The sequence below is a fragment of the Oryctolagus cuniculus genome, chromosome 8 (assembly GCF_051225735.1).
Source record: "Oryctolagus cuniculus isolate XC-2025 breed Fujian yellow rabbit chromosome 8, ASM5122573v1, whole genome shotgun sequence".
Taxonomy (NCBI): Eukaryota; Metazoa; Chordata; class Mammalia; order Lagomorpha; family Leporidae; genus Oryctolagus; species Oryctolagus cuniculus.
The window spans coordinates 126882122-126904518 of record NC_142874.1 but is presented as its reverse complement, the minus strand read 5'-3'; the positions used below and the strand labels follow the sequence as shown (position 1 = coordinate 126904518).

General features: G+C 37.8%; 1 protein-coding gene across 1 annotated transcript in view; it reads right to left on the bottom strand.

Moving 5' to 3' along the window:
* LOC103350787 (transmembrane serine protease 11F) overlaps positions 1-22397 on the bottom strand; it is an 81368-nt gene that overhangs the window by 33073 nt on the left and 25898 nt on the right. The window contains exons 3-4 of the mRNA XM_008267796.5: positions 4826-4977; positions 4252-4370 (exon numbers count right to left, since the gene is read on the bottom strand). Of these exons, the coding sequence (XP_008266018.1) occupies positions 4252-4370; positions 4826-4977 (271 nt within the window). The remainder of the gene's footprint in view (positions 1-4251; positions 4371-4825; positions 4978-22397) is intronic.

The following is a 22397-nucleotide window of genomic DNA, read 5'->3' as shown; positions in this document are numbered from 1 at the left end:
CTTTGGAAGATCTCTAATCACACATTTTTAATTTTCAGATGCAAATATATATTGAAAGGTAGTGTTTTACATCATCAAAGAGTTTTGGTATTTCAAGTGTTAAGAAGTCTTTAACATAGTCCCTCAAACTGTGTTATAGTTTTAGAGCATGAGGAGAGAAATAGAGTTTTAGCAGGAAGCTACTATTGAGACATGTTAGAGAAATATAGAATCAACATCTATAGGCTTTTGTTATTAAAATGCTGCCTCCTGTATGGGAATCATGAGATTATCTCAGTCATTATTTTGGAAATCATTTACCTCTCCAACTATAGTAACTGTCACATCATTTATAGTATTTTTATGGGGTAACCATTTATTTCCAAAGCAAATTCTTGGAATAAATAAGCAGGCAACTTCCCTCTGTGAACTGGAAGCCTCTATAAAAACCTCAATTGTAATTCCATCTCTAACTTTTATCAATCAAAATGTCCCCTTTCTTGGGATGCACCTGCTTCATCTGGGACCTAAGGAGACGCCATGAAAATATGAATATTAAATCCCATGTGGAGCTGGTGGATGAACCATAAAGTTCCCAGGTGGCAATATGCCTGCAGAGGCACCACCCCCTATCACATAAAAGGGGCCAGCACACGAGTGAGTCTCTCTTTCTCTCTCTGTATGTGTCTCTCTCTTTGTCTCTGTCTCTTTTTCACTCTGAAGGTGTTGTTCAGATGCCCTTTCTCTCTCCCTTTCTTTTTTTTATGATTTATTTGACAGATAGAGTTAGACATGAGAGAGAGAGACAGAGAAAAAGGTCTTCCTTCCATTGGTTCACCCCCCAAATGGCCTCCACGGCCGGCACTGCACCAATCAGAAGCCAGGAGCCAGGTGCTTCCTCCTGGTCTTCTATGTGGGTGCAGGGCTCCAAGCACTTGGGCCATCCTCCAGTGCCCTATTGGGCCACAGCAGAGAGCTGGACTGGAAGAAGAGCAACCAGGACTAGAACCCAGTGCCCATATGGGATGCCAGTGCTGCAGGTGGAAGATTAACCAAGTGAGCCACGGCACCGGCCCCTATCTCTCCCTTTCCATTGGCCCACTACCCACTGTGATGGATATTCTTCTGTGTGGGGCAACCCATGCACACATTTATATATATTTACTTTATCAACTTTTGAATAAATTTTGTTAACATGTTTGCACCTTATATGTTTCTGAAGTTGGAATGTTTATCTTTGCACAAGACAAAGACCTGGAGTAAAAATTAATATACCCCAGCCCACATCAAGTCAATATATCATGAAAAGTTTAAGAAAATATTGCCGGCACCGTGGCTCAATAGGCTAATCCTCCACCTTGCAGCGCCGGCACACTGGGTTCTAGTCCCGGTCGGGGCACCGGATTCTGTCCCGGTTGCCCCTCTTCCAGGCCAGCTCTCTGCTGTGGCCAGGGAGTGCAGTGGAGGATGGCCCAAGTGCTTGGGCCCTGCACCCCACGGGAGACCAGGGTAAGTACCTGGTTCCTGCCATCGGGTCAGTGCGGTGCGCTGGCCACAGCGCGCCAGCCGTGGCGGCCATTGGAGGGTGAACCAATGGCAAAAGGAAGACCTTTGTCTCTCTCTCTCACTATCCACTCTGCCTGTCAAAAAAATTATATTTTTCTGTTCATATTATGTAAAAAACAAATATTTATAGCACTAGATTTGAAGTATGGAACCCATACAAAGTTCTTGACAGGAAGGTGGAGACCTGCTTGTGATGGAATGACATCTAGCACAGTGCAAGTTCTAGGTTAGGCACTTGCTAAATCCTTTATACATGACAATGAATTGAATGCTCCTACTTTATTCCTAATTTGGATACATTCAAATTAAGAATTTTTAGTAGGAAGGCACTTATTTTAATTGGTAATTTTAACTGCCAAAAACAAAAAGTTATAGGCTTTGACATTTCCAGTTGGTTTTGGGTCAGAGAGTGATGCTAGAAATACTGACTCCATATATACAATTTTACTAAATAACCATGATTTAAACTCAATAATTTAAAACATTAGGATATTATTTTAAAAAGTAGATAATTTCTGAATGGTAAAATTTGACCATAAGTAAAATAGAGGACATTGGTTCAAGATTAAAGGTTTACCATATGTTCTCTCTTTTTTTGAAGACTCAACTAAAATTAAATAGAGAACTCCTAGCCTTTACAAAAACAAGAGAGATTTCTTTAGTTGGTGAAGTATTCAATTCATGTCTTCAAGTCAGTCAAAGAAAGAAAAATGACTGATAATGTAGAGCAGAGAAGTCATAAAGTAGGCCAAGATTTCTTAGCATTATGGTAATTTTGGCCCAGATAATTCTTTGTAGTGAGGGGACTGTCTCATCTTTTAATTAAGAGAAACAATGTAGAAATAATCCTAGAATCATGCTAGTACATATTCTTTTCTACACATGCATCAACAGTGAAATAATTCTTAACAAAGGTGTCAAAGCATACAGTGGAGAAAGGACACACTAAATACTAATGGAGAAATTGCATATTCATATGTAGAAGAGTGAAAAGTGACTCCTATTTCCCACTTTATGCCAAAAAATCAGCTAAAAATGGATCAAAGATCTAAACAGAAAATCTGAAACCATGAAAAATCTAGAAGAAAACATAGGGAAACACTTCAAGACATTGATATATGCAAAATCTTTTTGGGTAAGACCCCAAAAGTTCAGGCAACAAAAGAAAAACATAGGCAAATGAGATTATACAAACTAAGAACAATCTGTACAAGGAAAATGAGCGAGTGGAGAGACAACCTACACACTGGGATAAAATTTTTGAAATACTACTATGACAAAGGATTAATATCCTGAATACATAAGGAACTAAAATACTCAATAGCAACAAAACCCAAATAATCCATTAAAATGGTATTAATAGAGCCTCTTCTAAAGGAGAAATTCAAATGTCCAACCAATACATAAAAAAATTTCAATATCATTACCTATCAGAAAAATGCAAATCAAAACTATGTTTAGATATCTCAATCCATTTAGACTATTATCAAAAAGACCAAAAATAAATGCTGGTGAGGATTTGTGGAAAACAAAAGTCATACACCATCGGTAGGAATGGAAGTTAGTACAGACATTATGGAAAACAGTATAGTGGAGGTTCCTCAAAGGACTACTATATATTATGTCTATCCCATTTCTAGGCATATATCAAAGGAAATAAAATCAACATATCAAAGAGATACATATACTCCCACGGCTTTTGCTGTATTATTAACAATAGCCAAGATATGGAATCATATAGGTTTCCATCAACAGATGAATAAATAAAGAAAATGTGGTCTATATAAACAACAGACTATTAGAAAGAGTGATATCCAATCATTTGCAATAAAATGGGGGGACTGGGAGGACTGGAGGGTCTTACTGTGTTAGGTGAATCAGACTCAGAAAGACAAGTACTGCATGTTCTATCTCATGCATCAAAGGTTAAAGAGTCTATTTGAACACAGAATAGTGGTTACTAGACTGGTGGCAAGGGACACTAGAGAGGATGCACAATAGGTAACAAAACACAGATAGAGGGAATAAGTTCCAATGTGGTACAGCACAGTAGGTTGTCTGGGTTCCCAATAACTTATGAGCTACTTTATAAACAAATAAAAGAAAGGAGCTCAAAGGCTCCAAACACAAAGAAATGATAAGGACAGGGAAATGTCAATTATCCTGATTTGATCAATGCACATTGCATACATTTATTGAGATATTACACTGTATCCTGTAAAGAAGTACTATTATTGTTAAGAAATTTTTTAAAAATTTAAAAAATAGGAAATGCTAGCTAGCCTGATATGATCAGTATCATTGCATGCATGTATGGAATTGTCATATTGTACTCTATAAACAGGTACAGCCAAAAAATAGATTCACACAATTGTAAAATGTATTCCTATAGCTGGTAATTAAATTAAAACTATTAGTTTATAAAGAAAGTTTTAAAAGTAAGGCAGCATTTATTTCAGCCAACATTTTCATCAAGAGCTAATCAGTTGCCCACTCTAATCTACTATACACATTTAATAGTGCACAACATGATTCTAAATATTTTGCATTAATTAAGTCATTTAATCTTCACCTTGAATACTCTAGTATCTCCATTTTACAGAAAAAGAACTTAAGGTGCTGGGAGATTAAATTATTAAAATGCTCACCTTCACAGTGCAGCTGAAATACATATTTAAAAAAATTAAGAATTTCTATCATTCTTACCATTCTTTCAATCTGATGACTCCTTTCTCTAAATTCTCTTGAGGATCTTATGCCATAATTTTCTTTGTATTTGATATTTGTGACTTTAAAAGAGGCAAGGTAATAGAATGACTTATCATCTGAAAGGTAAAATAAATAAAAGGTCCATGGTTAAATGTGATCAGTTCCTTGTCTCCCACTTCTTTACCCATCTCAGAAAAATAGGCTACCATTTTACAGTTTATTTCCACTTAGTATAAAAATAATTGTAGACTTTTTCATTGTGACATGTTTAACACCATGGGATATTAGTCAATAATGACAATAAATAGAACTAATGTAATTTATGAGAGGGCTTCAAAAAGTTTATGACAAGATTGCATTAAAAGATAAAAAAGGGGGGGGCTGGTGTTATGGTACAGCCCTGCTTATGACTGTGTTTTCCATAAAATAGGATTTCTATGAGTTTTTTGAAGAGCTCCTAATAATACAAGGTGAATGAGCCCTGCAACTCATATTTTTATGTACAACAGAGAATCTCAAGGTACTAAGTCATAAAGTACTTGGACAATAGAAATGTGACCTGGATACTTACCCTCAACAACAAAATGAGTAACAATTCCAATTGCAATTCCTATGATTGCTACAATTGCCAGTGTGAATAGAGCTAACCGTATAGGGTCCCAAAATTGCTGTCTTCTTTGATATTCAACTCGTGGGTATTCAGCTTCTGAAATTTCAACTTGTCTGTGATAATAGAAAGAAAAACAATAATAAGACATTAAAAGTTCACTATGGCTCTGCTTTATGTACTCTTGCTATGTTCCTCTATGAAAAGAGTTTACATTGCTAATTAACAGTGGGATACCTAAATCTTGAAAAGAACACTATGTTTTTTTAAAGATTTATTTTATTTATTTGAAAGTTAGAGTTACAAAAAGAGAAAAGGAGAGGCAGAGAGAGAGAAGTCTTCCATCTGCTGGTTCACTCCCCAATTGGCCACAATGGCTGGAGCTGTGGCGATTTGAAGCCAGGAGCCAGGAGCTTCCTCTGGGTCTCCCACGTGGATGCAGGGGCCCAAGAAGTTGGGCCATCTTCTGCTGCTTTCCCAGGCCATAGCAGAGAGCTGGATCATAGTGGAGCAGCCGGGACTAGAACCAGCGTCCATATGGGATGCTGGCACTGCAGGCGGTGGCTTTACCTGCTACACCAGAGTGCCTGCCCCAAGAACACTGTTTTAATTTGCATACCTTCCCCTATTAAATACAGTACAAATTTCAGTTAAAGGTCTACCGATGTTGGTGCTTCAGTGAGGATTTCCTCCCTCTGCATTTTGTCTGGCATAATGTCAATTGAAATTTTAGCAAAATACAAAGATTCACTTAAATAAAGATAACTTACAGATAACATGTTTATGTCACTAAGATAAAGAACTTTTTAATAGCTCAGTTTCAAAGTATTCTCACCAGTTTTACTTAATTAAAAATAAAAATTTCAATGTGTATTTTAAAAAAAAAAACCTTTTGAAGAACTGATTATGAATCTGCATTGTATTAAACTCCCCAGTGAAATCACAGATGGCGAATTGTCCTTGATAAAGCTCCAGTACAAAGGCTCACTTGGCAGCTGGTGCTGCCGCTCAATAGGCTAATCCTCCGCCTTGCGGCGCCGGCACACTGGGTTCTAGTCCCGGTCGGGGCGCCGGATTCTGTCCCGGTTACCCCTCTTCCAGGCCAGCTCTCTGCTGTGGCCAGGGAGTGCAGTGGAGGATGTCCCAAGTGTTTGGGCCCCTGCATCCACATGGAAGACCAGGGAGAAGCACCTGGCTCCTGGCTTTGGATTGGTGCAGCGGCAGCCATAGCGGCCATTTGGGGAGTGAACAGGCAGAAGGAAGACCTTCTGTCTCTCTCTCTCACTGTCTATAACTCTATCTGTCAAATAAATAATAAAAAATTTATTTATTTATTGAAAAAGCAGAGTGATAGAGAGAGAGGGAGAGACAGAGTGAGAAAGAGACCTTGAATTTGCTGGTTAGCTCCCCAAGTAGCTGCAACAGCCCATACTGGGCCAGGCTGAAGCCAGGAGCCAGGAATACATCCAGATTTCCCATGTAGGTAACAAAGACCACATGGGCCCAACCATGTGGAAAATCATCTACTTTTTTTTCCCCAGGCAAATTACCAGGTTGCTAGATCAGGAACAAAGCAGTTGGAACTCCAACTTGCAGTCTCATATTAGATGCTAGAATCACCAAGTGCTAACTTAACAACACTGTGCCACACCACTGCGCCCCTATTTCATGATTTTTAAAAAATTAAATTCAGAATCCATGAATTTCTTCAAGAAAACAATACATTGTGACACTTCTCTATCTAAACTTAATACCTAGTGCAAACTCTTAAGATAAATATCTTCGCTATTTGAATGCATGCATTAGCAGATCATGAACGAAGATTTAAATCTAGATCATAGCTCCAGAATAACTGTATACAAAGCCTAATTAAAGAGAAAGGTATTACTTTAATACATAACAAGCAAGTTTTTCATAAGCATGCACCATATTTTAGGAACAAATAGGCAGGTACTAGATATACAATGAATAAAAATCAATACTCGGTCTAAAATTGTGCACTGGAAAATAGTTGCTATGCCGAATTTTGTTATGTGAACTTCATCACAGTAAAAATAATTTTAAAACTACAACGATAACAATACATTGTCTCTGATATCATGATGGTTGTATAGAGAGACTGAGAAAACTCGCACATCAACATGCTTACAGTATGAAAAGATCAATGGAGAAGAGTAGATAAGATGTGATTGAAAATAGGAAGGTATGAATCTGGTGAGGGGAGGGGGATTCCTTGAAAAGAGTAAATAGGCTTTATGGGAGTAACACTTATGCTGAGAAGAAGCCGATCATGGTTGTTTGCAAGTCATTTCCTGGCCAATGGATACTGTGGGAAGTGCCTACACTGGAAAACAATTTGATGCATTGGCAGAACTGACCATTGAAAACATGGTCATGGAGAAACAGTAAAGCAATGGACGGCTCCTCACTTACACTCTAGGTAGTAAAGGGGTGGCTTTGTGGTAGAGAGGGTTAAGCCAGTTTGATAAATCATTCATTGTTTCACAGTCTAATTTAGTCCAGCCGCCGACACAGTGATTTTTTCTAGGGCACATCTTCCTGCAGTGAGACCATGGCAATACTGGAAAACAGGAACCAGCAATTCTAATGATGGAGAGCAGTAATGGACATCATCCATACAGCTAGAGGTGTCCCACGCTCATCTCCACAGAAAAGAACAAAACTGCAATTAGGTAACTATATTTTTAGAACAGTGTCTGAGAGCAAACAATGGATTTCAGCAGGTTGGTGACTGGGATTGGAGTTGCACTAGAAGGGAAAGCAGGGGCCTGCACTGTGGCGTAGCGGGTAAAGCCGCTTCCTGCAGTGCTGGCATCCCATATGGGAGACAATTCAAATCCCGTCTGCTCCACTTCCGATCCAGCTCTCTGCTGTGGCCTGGGAAAGAGGTAGAAAATGTCCCAAGTCCTTGGGCCCCTGCACAGGCATGAGAAGACCCAAAAGAAGATCCTGGTTCCTGGCTTCAGATTGGCGCAGATCTAGCCGTTGTGGCCAGTTGGGGAGTGAACCAGCGGATGGTTCTCTCTCTCTGCCTCTCCTTTTCTCTCTGTGTAACTTTGACTTTCAAATAAATAAATAACTAAATAAATAAATAACAAAAAGAAGGGAAAGCTCAGAACAAAAAAGTCCACCTCATTGCAAAGAAAAAGTAAACAAGAGATCCTTAGCATCCCCCATTACCATTCCTGACACCTGCAGTCTTAGCAAAGATGGGAGAGCCCAACAATCCTCACAGAACTTGAGCCAAATTTAGGAAGCTGGCTGGAATCTACACAGTTGCATTGCTAGAGAGAAGGAACCCTTATTGTACCTGTGACCTCCTCCCTGGGACTCAAACTACTATGGCACAGCACCACCTTGAGACGGTCCATCTAAAGGACATCCTAGGGGCCAGTAGCATTGCACATGCTCACCCCTGAGACCCTGCCATAATCCCACCGTGTTCACACAAATGGTTTCAATGTCACAACCCCAACGAGACACAAACAGTGTAGTTATGGCTCCAGCACCCACACCTGCATGGTACCCTGCACTGTAAGGAACTGGTGGTCCAGCACAGCAAGCAGACCGTCCTCATGATGGCAGGGACCAGCATGTGTGCTCCCCAAGGGCTGAGGAGTCTGTCGGGTGGTTTCTGTCCCAGTGATGCTGCCCTCTATCACCAGGAGCCCTACCATATATACAGGTACCCCAAAAGTCTCAGGACCAGTGTGCTTGGCAGGGCCTATCCCCAGAAATGTCACATAATTGCTTCCATACACACTTCCCAGCTAGCCCCACTGAGGCGAAATGTAAGCACCACTGATGCTCAAGAAATCACATAGAGACTATGCTAACCTACCCACCCAGATCCAAAGCAAAAATTCTATTCAATCTACACAGCATCACCCTCCTGTAGGAAAAAGTCTTGCCCTAAAAAGCTACTCCATAAAATTGGAAGAGATGATTTCCACCAAAATGTACAGATATCAATGTCGTTGCATAAGGAGAAAAAAAAAGGAGGAACTGGAGTTGTGGTGCCACAGTCTAACCTGCTGCTTACAATGCCAGCATATCATTCAAGAGTGCTGGATCCAGTCTCAGCTGTTCCACTTCTGATCCAGTTCCCTGCCAATGCACTTGGGAAAGCAGTAGAAGATGACCCCAGTACATGAGCCCCTGCTATCCACGTGGGAGACCCAGATGGAGTTCCAGGCTCCTGGTTTTGGCTGCACCCAGTACCAGCCATTGTGGCCATTTGGGGATTGAACCATTGAACCCGTGGTTGGAAAAAATCTCTCTCTCTCTCTCTCTCTCTCTCTCTCTCTCTCTCTCTCTCTGTGTGTGTTCATGTGTTTGTATTTTCCTCCCTCTGTGTCAATCTACCTTTCAAGTAAATAAAATGTCTTTAAAAGGATCAAGAAACCTTGGCACCTCCAAAGGAACACAATTACTTGATCTCTCTTTCCCTCTTTGTATCACTCTACCTTTCAAATTTCTCAATCAAGCTTCCATAAATGAAACCAGCCATATAGTTTGTCCATAAAGAACTGAAGTTCCTGGAAATTTCATAATGTAGTAATTTTTACATTATTAACTAAAGGCATATGGTGCTTTCAAAATATTTTTAAAGACAAAGCAACATAAAGAAGGCAGAAGTAGCTAAAGCCAGAATGGAAGGTGAATGTCTAAGGACTTTCCATTAAACTCTCATAAAATTGCCTTGAGTAGAGGAACATATGATAGTCCAGTGGCTTTGAAACATTTTGAAAGTGGTACAACTCTTTAAAGCAGTGAAACCCCCCTAAATTAATACTTATATGTAATAAAATTCACATTTAAACCAGTTGTGTGGGCATGGAGAGGGTACCCAGAACTCTACTCGTATGTCTTCTCTCTTGGGGGGCCTGAGACACATTTGCAAAGGTTAACTGTTAAGTTTCACACCGCCATGAGACTCTTCTGTGTAGTCCTGTGTATGCTCCACAGTGGAGCCCTTGGCAGCCTGATTTCTCACAGTCTTTGCTCATCTCTCACATTCACTTCTTTGGGCTTTCCCCACCATGCATACCTACATTATTCAAATGTTACCTCCATTAAGATACCTTTCCTTTCCTTTTAAAAAAAAAAAAAGTCATAGTTAACAGAAAGAGAGAGAGGGAGAGCCAGAAAGAGGGAAATCTACCACACCGCTCCCCAAATGGCTCTCAGAGCCAGGCTGGTATAAGCCAAAGCCAGGAGCCCAGAACACCATCCAGGTCTCCCATGTGAGTAGTAGGGGTACAAACTTTTGGGCCATTTTCCACTATTTTTCCAGGCATGTTAGCAGGGAGCTGGAGCAGAAGTGGAGCAGCAATAACATCTGATAAGGGATGTTAATGTTGCCTGTAGCAAGTTAATCCATGGCACCACAACGCTGGCCTGAAGGGTACCTTTTCAACACAGGAAACTCCTGAGCAGCCTTTGAGCTGTAAGTGAGGAATCCGCATTTATGTGGTAGTTACAGACAGGAGCCATTTGTTTTCTCTCTGTCCTAAGACCTCAGAGGATGTAGAAAAGTTTAAAATCTAAACAGGTCAGTCTTTGACAAAGGGGCTCGCTTCCTTTGTATGTACATTTGCAAGCACATTTGTAAGCATCAGGTAGGGATTGAAAATACTTCCTTCTTGATTTTCCCAGGACTCATTTAGAATCACTGAATTTGCGGTTAAACATTGCTTATAATTAATCCACTTCAATCACCAATGTTAAAATTCCCTTTCTCATAGCCTCGTCATGATGTTGTCATCCATTCTTTCTTAAGAAATTTCCTTTCTAAGTTTCTGGGGAGGTTCTTCTCACCTTTGACTAGCCTGAGTTGTATTTCCTTAGAAACGCACAAAACAGATTTAATCCCTTTGTTGCTTGTAATTAATTCAACAAGTTCTTAGTTCAAGCACTTACTTCTATGTGCCCAGCATTAATCTATACACTGGGTATTCCTGATAAAGAAGCACAGGTGTATTTTGCCACAAAAATTAACATCAGTTGTGTAGGCGCAGCATCTCCCACCACTCATCCAAACTAGAGGGTTAAATCCTCTTTCTGAACTGGGTGAAAAATTAGGGACAAGTTGGGGAAGAATTTTCCAAGTATCTTTTATAAATTGAGAAATATTAATGGGAATTATGTAACAGGCTGTGATAAAGAGCTCCCATCCTCTGGATTATCCTTAAAGCCCATAATGGCCAGGTGCTGGGAAGAGAATCTAAGTCTCCCAACTGGGCAGCAAAGACACAAATATTTGAGTCATCATCTGGTGTCTCCCAGGGTTTGCATTAGCAGGAAGCTGGAATTGGAGTAGAGTTGGAACTCAAATGCACTCTGATATGGGAAGCAGGCATCTCAATCAGTGTCCCAGTTGCCAGACCAAATGCACACTCCACCTCTGGGAACTTTACAAGTCTGCTTTGGTCATTCAGAAATCAAGGCTTTGGCTTTTTTATATCAACCCAGTGAAGTCTCTAGAAATTAGAGACAGAGAACCAAGAGTTTATGTTGCATACATTTACATGTTAATCTGACTCAGTAATACATGCAAAATAAGAGTGAGTTGACAGATTTTAAGTACAAAGGAGAAATTATCTTGTGGGGACTACATAATATCCTTTAATAAAGTATGACCAAAATTATTCAAATCCTTATGATTACTCTTACATGACTTTGTTATTGGGATCACTCCTATATTTGTCTTTATTGTCATTAAAATGTTAGAGGGAAATACTATGTAATTCATTTCAAGCTGGTGAAGTGAATTAATCTGATAATTGATGCCATCAAGATGAGGATTTACATATCTGACTATCCTTATTATTAGAGAAATGTAAATAGACAAACATAAATTAAATGCAGTACACTTCTGTGTGTAACATGAATATTTATGAGCAAATCAAGAATTCTCCCAGAAGCAGCCCTGAGGGAAAATTCTTTTTATGTCCTACACATGTCTTAGCATATTTATATGCAACCCAAAGCATAGATAGACACTTGATACTCTGTTTAGGCAGAGTCCTCTCTACTTCTTGCCAAAATGCCTTCATTTCTGGGAATGACTATGACTATAACATCTCTTTAGCAACATGAGTTAACTGAGGTTAATGATCTTCCTTAACATACACACGCACACACACACACGTACACACATGCTAAGAAAGAGAAACAGCAACAGAAGATAAACATAATATTGATTTTGAATGCACACAGAAACCTATGAACTTCATTAATATCTGTGGACTTGGCACTTTTATCCTCAGTATTTATTGATGCATTCATAGCAGAAATGGAATTAAATCACAAGAGATTGGGTTGTCTTTCAATATTATCTGTTCTTCAGCAGTTAAAAGGCATAGTTTATTCTCGAGAAATTTGAGTTGGAAGAGTATAGGTTGATGGGTAGAAGCATAGAGTCTGGTGTCCAACTATTCAAAATTTTTTTAAGTTTATTTAGGTACTTGAACTATAGAGACACACACACAGAGAGAGAGAGAGAGAGAGAGAGAGAGAGAGAGATCCCATACTCTGGTTCACTCCCCAAATGTTCCCAAATGCATAAAACAGATGAGATGGGCCACACCAGAGCCAGAGCCAGGAACTATATCTGGGCCTCCCACCAAGGTATCAGGCACTCAAGTACTTGCGCCATCATCTGATACCTCCTAGGGGGAACGTCAGCAGGAAGGTGGGTTGGAAATGGATGCAGGGCTCAGTCCCAGATACTTTAATATGAGATGCAGACGTGCAACTTAGAGACTTAACTTCTGTATCAAACACCCACCCCAACTTCATATTCTTACATTAGAAAATGACAAAACATTGATCTGGCCTCCATCTTAACACACTACTAAAACGAAAAACAAAGTAAACCAAGAAAATATCTAAGATATGAAATGATAATAATAATGAGAATAAAATAATTAAATTGAAAATAGTTACCAATAAAAACATTCATTCTTTTTGAAGACACATGAATTTGATAGATCTCTGTATAGAATTATCAAGAATAAAATAAGACATAAATTTTCAGCACTAGATATGCAGGAAAATACATGACTATAGATTCTTTAATCCTTAAAATGATAATAAAAGAATATTATGCAACATGTTTACTGCATTATTTAAGTTATCCAGTCCCCTGCCTTATTTTTTTTTGCAAAATAGTATATAACCCTGCCAGTACCAAACCAAATTCTTGACAAAACAACTGAAGTATTTCCCTTACCCTTGCCTTTAGATCTATTTGAAATCTGTAAAAACCCTTAGCGCATTCATAACCAACAGATTTGCGTTTCCTCAGTTATTGTTCTAAACAAGCCTCCAATAAACTCTTGTTTCTTAATTAGTTTGTGACTTAGTTTATCTTAAGAGCTAAAAAGATTCACTCAAGGGGCTGGTGCTGTGGAGTACTGAGTAAAGCCGCCACCTGCAGTGCCAGCAGCCATATGGGCGCCGGTTCGAAACCCAGCTGCTCCAATTTCGATCCAGCTTTCTGCTCTAGTCTGGTAAAGCAGTAAAAAGTGGCCCAAGCCATTGGGACCCTGCACCCACATGGGAGACCCAGAGGAAGCTCCTGGCTCCTGGCTTCGGATTGGTGTAGCTCTGGCAATTGCATCCAATTGGGGAGTGAACCAATGGATGGAAGACCTCTCTCTCTCTCTCATCGCTGTCTCTCTCTCTCTCTCTCTCTCTCTTTCACTCTCTCTCTCTCTACCTCTCCTTCTTTCTTTGTGTAACTCTAACTTTCAAATAAATAAATAAATAAATATTTAAAAATAGATAAATAAAAAGATTCACTCAAAGCTTAAACAACCCACATATCTATCTGCTGCTGAATGGATAAAGAAATTGTGGTGTTATCATGCAGTAAACTACTTTTCAGCAATGAAAAGGAGCACATCATGAATATACCAGCAACATGGGTGAATTCCAATGCTTTCACACTAAGTGAAAGGAGGATGAGCATTGGATGATACCATTTGTATGACACTTTGGAAAAGGCAAAATTATAGGAACAATAATCAAACCATTGGTTCTTTAGAGCTAGGAGAGGAATATGGGGTTAACTATCAATGAGCATAAGTAACTTTTTGGGGTGCTGGATATATTCTATATCCTAGTTGTGTTGGCATTTGCACAATTGTATATTTGGCAAAACTCATAAAGCCTTATAACTAAGTGAGTAGATTTACTGTAAAGTATAATTGAGAAAAAAATTCCATGAATATAAAAGACAAACCAACCACTTGGCATACTATGCATAATTCTGCTGACTACACTCAAGGAAAAAGCTAAGAAATACAAAAGTGGTCCAAAGGAAGGCAACTGAAATGGTCATTTGGGATCTAGAGCCGTTCCATGAACATAGAGTAAAAATAACAGGTTCTACCGAAATATTAAAACTAAGTAGTGATATTATCAGAAACTTATTTAATAAATTCTGTTTTGTTAATGGGAGAGATCATCTTATTAAAATAGGAAAAAGAGAAATTAGGACATGTCAAAATAGATGATATATTTGTGATACTTGGTCCAATAAATTGAGGTGAAACTAAATTCAATAACACTTATAAAAGGATCATACACCAAGAACTAGTCATTTTTATTCCTGGGATGCAAGAATGTTTACACATAGGTAAATCAACCAGTGTAGTACACTGCGTTAATAGAATAAAGGACACACACAATAAGACTATCTGTATATGTAGAAAAGAAATTGATTATATTCAGCATCCATTCACGATAAAAGCTCTCAATAATTTATAGAAAGAATTACTTCAACAAAGTAAAGGCCATTTGTGAATAGTGCATGGCTAACATCATGCTGATTGGTAAAGAGTGGAAAGAATGCTTTCTAAAATTCAGAACAAGCAAGGATGCTCATCCTCACCTCTTCTATTCAACACAATTCTGGAAATGTTAGCTAGAAAGATAAATAACAGGTATCTGAATTAGAAAGAAGAAGTAAAATTGTTTGTCAATGACATGATCTTTCATGCAGAAAACTTTAAACATTCCCAAAAACTGTTAGAATTAAATAAATGAATATATTAACATTGCAGGATAAAAAGTCAACATACAAAAGTCACTCGCTTTTTATACACTATCTAGTATCCATCTGCAAAAGTAATTAACAAAACTATCCCATTTATGATAGCATCAAAAAGAACAAAATACCAAACCATAAATTTAACCAAGGAAGTAAAAGATTTGTAGACTAGAAAATGTAGAATATTGATAAAAGAAATTAAAGACTATACCAATAAACAGAAAGCTATCCATGTTGTGAATTCAAAGAATTAATATAGTTAATGTTTCAGTACTATGCAAAGTGATCTATAGATTCAATGCACTTCCTATCAAAATCCCAATGGCTTTTCTCACAGGATAAAAACAAGTAGAATTAAGTTCATATGGAACCACAACAGATCCTGACAGGCAAAGCAATTCTGAGAGGAAAAAAAAAAACCCTAGAGGTATCACACTACCTGATTTCATAATAAAAAAGATACAGTAATCAAAAGAACATGATACTTGCTTGAGAACTGACATATATACCAAAGCAATAGAATAGGGACTCAGAAATAAATGTATACCAAGCAATCTTTGACAACGGTGCCATGAATACACAGGACAGAAAGGATAGTCTGTTTAATAAATGATGTGGAGAAAATTGGGCATCCATTTATACTTTTTTCATCTTTCAAATAAATAAATAAAATTAATTAAATATAAGAGTGGGAATAAGAGAGGGAAGAGATGTATAATTTGGGACATGCTCAAGCTGACTTGCCCCAAAAGGTGGAGTTAGAAACATACCAGGGGATGCCAATTCAATCCATCAAGGTGGCATGTACCAATGCCATCTCACTAGTACCAGTGATAAATTTCTGTTCACAATTGATCATAATGATAGGACTAAGAGTCAAAGGGATCACATAAACAAGACTAGTGTCTACAAATACTAACCGATAGAATAAAAAAGGGAGAGAAAAATCCAACAAGGGAAGCGAGATACACAGCAGACTCATAGAATGGCGGATGTCCTAAACAGCACTCTTGCCTCAGAATCAGCCCCCCCGTTTTTTTTTTTGACAGGCAGAGTGGACAGTGAGAGACAGAGACAGAGAGAAAGGTCTGAAGGTCTCCTTTGCCATTGGTTCACCCTCCAATGGCCACCGCGGCTGGCGTGCTGCGGCCGACACACCATGCTGCAGAATCAGCCCTTAAGGCATGCGGATCCGGCTGAAAAGCCCATGAGAGTATTTCAGGCATGGAAAGCCAAGACACTCTGGAAAAAAAATGACTTAAATGAAAGATCTCTGCAAGTGAGATCCCAGTGGAAAGAACGGGCCATCAAAGAAGGAGGTACCTTTCTCTGAAGGGAGGAGAGAACTTCCACTTTGACTATGACCTTGTCTAAAAAAGATCAGAGTCAGCGAACTCAAAAGGCTTCCATATCCTTGGCAACTCATGACAAGAGCCTAGGGTGATTACTGATGCCATAAACAAGAGTGTCAATTTGTTAAGTCAACAACAGGAGGCACTGTGCACTTACTCCTCATGTAGGATCTCTGTCCTTAGTGTGCTGTACATTGTGATTTAATGCTATAACTAGTACTCAAACAGTATTTTTCACTTTGTGTTTCTATGTGGGTGCAAACTGTTGAAACCTTACTTAATATATGCTAAACTGATCTTTGGTATATAAAGAGAATTGAAAATGAAAAAAAAAAAAGCCAAGGTGTAGTAAAGTATAAAATTTAAAAAAAAAATAAAAGAAAAATAGGGAAAGGACCTTAATAGACATTTTACCAAAGAATACAAACCAATTGCCAACACAAGGACAAAAGGTGGTCAGAATTATTTATTATCAGAGAAATGCAAATCAAAGCAATGATATATCATTTCACATCTGTTACAATGATTGTTATCAAAAAAACAAGAACTGTTCAGGAAATTACAGATAAGAGAATTCTTGTACACTGCTGATGGAAATGTATACTGGTGCAGCCACTATGCTAAACAATATGGAGTTTCTGCCCCCCCCAAAAATTTTTTTTATAGTAGAATTACAAGTTAGTCTGGCAATGTGGCTTCTGGAAACATATCCAGAGAAACTGAAGTTAGAATTTTTAAGAGTTATTTACATTTCATGTTCAATTAGTATTAGTAGTATTATTCATAATAGTCAAGATACAGAAGTAATCTGTCTATTGATAGATAAATGGATCAAGAAAATATGATATACACATACAGTGGAATATTAATAATTAGAAAACAAGGAAATGCCATCATTTGTGACAACATGGATAAACCTGATGGACATTAAGCTCTAAAATAAGCCAGAAATCAAATGACAAATTCTGAATTATTCCCTTTTTATGAGAAATCAAAATAATCAAACTCATAGTACCAGAGAGTGGAGTAATAATTACCAAGGACAGGAAGAACATGATCACGGGGAGATGAAGGTCAAATGGTCTCAGTTATGCAAGATGAATAATTTCTGTAGATTTACTTTATACCTGTCAGGCGGGCATACAGTCAGCAACATGCTGTGCTCTTCAAAGTTTCCTAAGAGGTTAAGTTTTATATTCAATACTTTTAATGCAAAAACAAAATATTTAAGTACAGTTTTAAAATGGAAAGAAATAAAAGAGATGAAAGGAAACACTGGGGAGATGGTGGATCACTTGCTGACCTGGTTGTGGTGACGGTCTCGCAGTTGTACGCCTATAGCCAAACTCTATATATGAAATAGTTACAGTTTTCTGGATGCCAGCAATAGCTCGATACAGTGGTTGACAGTGAAACAAGATAAAGAATAAACCATGTGATGATAGGAAATGCAGTAGATCAAAAGAAAATTTGTGTGTGTTTAAAATGTTGAAGCCATACATGACAACTAAAAGAAATGTTGCAGTGTATTTAATCTCTGGAGATTACACCAGGAAGGACATAACAGACCATTACTATGCTACCTCTTCCAAAATTGCCAATGCAGCGTGTTATTAGTCTGGATGAGCTCCAATGAAAGAATTAAAACATAGTATTGGCTAGCCAAAGTGCCAATAAAATGAGTCACACAAATATCAGCAAAGGAGAGCTAGTTTTCTTCTGTATCAAATATCTTGGTGGGGTCTGTCCCTATGTGGTCTGTCCCTTGAACAACCCAAGTATATTTTGTTTGCTATTTTTTTGGTGTTATGATTCCTTAACTAGGATCTTTTTCCCCAAGTATGAGGGTCACTAGGTGACTGGTTTGGCAAGGCTTAAGTCATTTCATTTCCACAGGCTAAATAATACCAAGGAGGCGAAGAAAAATCACTTACCTATTGTTTCCAGTAAAGGAAATCTGTCAGTTTCTCAAAAGGAGATTGGAAACATGTAATTAGAAATTTTTATTTTTCATTTATTTTGAGTGTCAAAGGGGAGGAATTTAATATCTAGGTTTGGGTGTCCAAGTCCTGTGTATAGAAAGAAACTTTCTGTCTGTATTTTATGTAATTTGGAAACATCTATTACTCATGTCTCATATGTTAATAAGAATGTATTTCTAGCAAATCTTTCAAAATAAGTCTTTACTTTTAGGCTTGGAAGAGAATTCTGACATTTATATATTAATTTAAAAAAATAGTTATTGAGAGTGGGTGTTTCGTGGTTAAGTGCACAGGTATCATAATGGGGAGCCTGGGTTTTATTCCTAGCTCCAGCTCTTGACTCCAGCTTCCAGCTAATGTAGACTCTGAGAGGCAACAGTGATGGCTCAAGTGATTGAGTTGCTGCCACACACATGGGAGACCTGTGTTGACTTGCTGGCTCCCAGCTTTGGCCCCAGCTGTTGTGGTCATTTGAGGAGTGAACCTGAAGATGTGAGCTCTCTCTATGTGTCTGCCTATCTTCCCCTCTTCCTGTCTATGGTGTCTCAAAAATATTTTTTAATATTTATAGAAAAATTTAATTGGTTATGGATAGAGTGGTTAGCCAGAAAGACTCATAAGACTTTATCGTCTAGGGAGTAAAAATGCCATAGAAACATGTATATAATTATCATGATAAAAAATGGTGAGAGAAATGGAAGGTGCTCTTGTTTGTCTAGAAGAGAGAAATCTTCTCTAGAGCAGTGATCATGGATTAGAAAAGAGCATTTAAACTAAGAATTGAAGGATTGTGTAATTAGCTGAAATTGAAAGGAGCCGCACAAGCATTTGAGGCAGCCCACGGCAGGTGAGTAGGAGCTTGTCAAGTTCAGATACTAGATAAGCCAGTGAGATAAAACTAGTGGGCAAGGAAGAGAGCAGTCCCAAGAGACATCTCAATAATCTCCCATGCCCCCTAAAATGGGTTGTGAGTGTGAAAATCAGCTTTAGAAATCTGGCTGATATTATAGCATATAAAGTTCATTAAAGAATAAGTATGTAAACATATAGTATTGCATCATGTTTCTGAATATTTAAAAAATAGTAAATGTAAGATTTTAGAGATACCCATTAGTAACAGGGATACCATATAGACAAAGGTCATACAAATTATGTAAGTACTGCCTAGGATGATCAGAACATCTTGACACATTATTAACGTGCTTCTGCCCTGGCTCCTTGTACTTCATATTCTATCACAATGTGCAGTCCTGGATTGCACGTGCCTTTATTTTTATCCTTATGTGTACCAAGTTTACTTCTCTGGCAGGACTTCAGTCTCCTGAAGAGCAGAATTTTGCCTTCCATTTCTTGTACTTTTCTACGAGGCCCTTGCACAGCAATTACTTAGAAAATCTTGTTGACTTGGAAAATTACAGCTGTGACTATGAGTCACATGAATGTCAGGATAACAACTTGTCAGTAGGTCACACAGACAAAGGGGACATAAATCCATGTTTGACACACGACAATCTAGAACCACCATCATTTATTCCTAGAATCCAATCAAGAACCCCGGTCTACAGTTCCATTTTGTCTTCTGAAGCTCTGGGATAAATAGTAATACAGGACACCTAACAAAGGAAGGAGGACTGAAGTACTAATCCATTGCATTTGAACCTTCTGACCAGGTAACAGGAAAGAAGTTTAATTTCTTTCCCAAAAGAGATGCCAGGAATTGTATTTTCAAATACTGACTTAAGAAAAATGCTACATAACAGAAAAGTACCTATCAAATCTCACCTCCCCTTCTATAGGACACACTCAGATAAGTGAATCCATACATCTCACGTCAACTTTTTTAAAATGGTATTAGATATGCCAAGGACTTCTAGATAATTTTTAACTCAAACACAATTATTTCTCTCAAATAGTTTTACCCATCCTTATCTGGCACCCAGAAAAATGATGCTTAGGAAATCAAATTCTGGGGGGCCTATGCTGTGGCATAGCGGGTTAAAGTCCCGGCCATGCAGGGCTGGCATCCCATATTGGTGCCGATTCGAGTCCTTGCTGCTCCACTTCCGATCCAACTCCCTGCTAATGCACCTGGGAAAGCAGTAGAGGATGACCCAAGTGCTTGCGCCCCTGTACTCATATGAGAGACCCGGAGCTCCTAGCTTTGGCCTGGCCCATCTCTGATCATTGGAGCCACTTGGGGAATGAAGCAGCAGGTGGAAGAACTCTCTCTCTTTCTGTATCTACCTCTCTCTGTAACTCCGCCTTTCAAATAAATAAAAATGAATCTTTTAAAAAAAATCAAATTCTGTAATTTGTTACTGAGTTTGAGAGAATATCTCAGGAGACAAAAATCAAATTCTGAAAAATTCTGAAAAAGAATTCATAAACTGTTAAGCATATTCTTTTATGGAAAATGTTTTGAATACGCATTGATTTGAATACTTTTGACATGCTATTCTGAAAAACAAATCAATATTTTGTCTTCCATTCAAAGGCTATACGGTTAAACAGGATGCTACTAGTTGCAATAGAATTGCATAGAATTTAGGCATGTAATAAATACCAGCTTTGCTTTGTCATATATATGTATGTGTATATATATATACATATATATATATATGAAGTATCACAACTGCCAAACAGAATGTGCTATTATTATGCAATTTCTGGCAAAATAAATAACTAAATACATAAATGTGTGTTTTAGAATGTAACTGTTTTCAATAAACAGCCAACCATCTTCACTTAGCTTCCTGTATGATTTTCTGGCACAAAGGTTTGTATTTCAGTGATATTTTGCAATCCACTTCAGAGGGAGGAGCTATGATTAAGATATAAATGTCCTAGATAAAGGACATCAACAATGTTCTCATTTACAACTCATATAATCTGCATGTCAAATAAACAAAATTAACATGTCCCAGAATCTTTCTGTCACATTTCTGAAGAGCCCTGTGTGAGAGGTAATGAGTAGGTTAGACTACCATGGACAAGGAAGTTACAGAGCAGCTCATGCTTGGAATTTTCCCCTCAGATGTTGAGTTGTCTTATCATTGACAATTAATTAAACCAAATAATATTTCATAAGATACATAACTTTTTCAAATAATCATTTTTTAACTTTGAGGGTCTAGTATATATTAGGTAGTACATTGGTACTTAATAAGTTGGTATAGTAAGAACACTTAGTGCCCAGAAATTTAAAAAGACACGTTGTGTAACTTCTATAGAATATCAACAGAATAATGGGATTCTAACTTCTGAGCCTTCAAATAAAACTTACAGACTGTGTGGACAGTTTAAGCAGTGTAAACATTAAATTTTGTATGATACTCAGGGTTCTACTATTGCATTTCATATTCTGATAGATCCTTTTATGTTCATAAATATATCAAAAGAAATGTACTTCTACATTTGTGTAAAAACATGAATAAAATTATTATATTATTACATATTGCCATAGGAAGAAGCTCTGAAAAAGAATTACAGCTAGGAAGAAAGCTTATTTTGTAACTGTAAATGTAATAACAGCCCTATTACATTAAGTACACTGTGTGATTTGGGATCTAACTTCCATGTAGTTTGTCTTATACAGTTAAACAGTTCAACATCGTACATGCAATATTAGTTTCCTAGACATTAGCGTATGAATAAAAGAAATTCAATTCTAATCAGTAGATTCCATTGCAAATAATGTTTATGTCATTTATTCTAAGGCACAAACAATACATAATGCAAGTAGAAAATCAGTTCCAAGAGCCTAGAACAACTCCTAAAACAAGACTGTTTGAATGTAAATAAATATCTCAAAATTAATCAAATCACCTCCAGCAAGACAATCATGAATGTAGAACATGTAATTCATATTAGTTTAGAGATTCAGATATTTTAATGCTTCTGAGCTCCTGACTCTCTTTTTTTAATGAAGGAATGTAGAGTGATGCTTAAGTATGAACTCTGGCTTACTGATGTCAGAAACCTGTTTGAGATGAGCAGTGAGGTAAGAATATAGTAACACTTGGCTACACTATATTCTCTGATTATAAATTGCAACCACCTTACTCATCCAAATTCCTTGATAATGAAGGGCCCAAAGAGAGTCAAGGGAAATAAACCCCCAC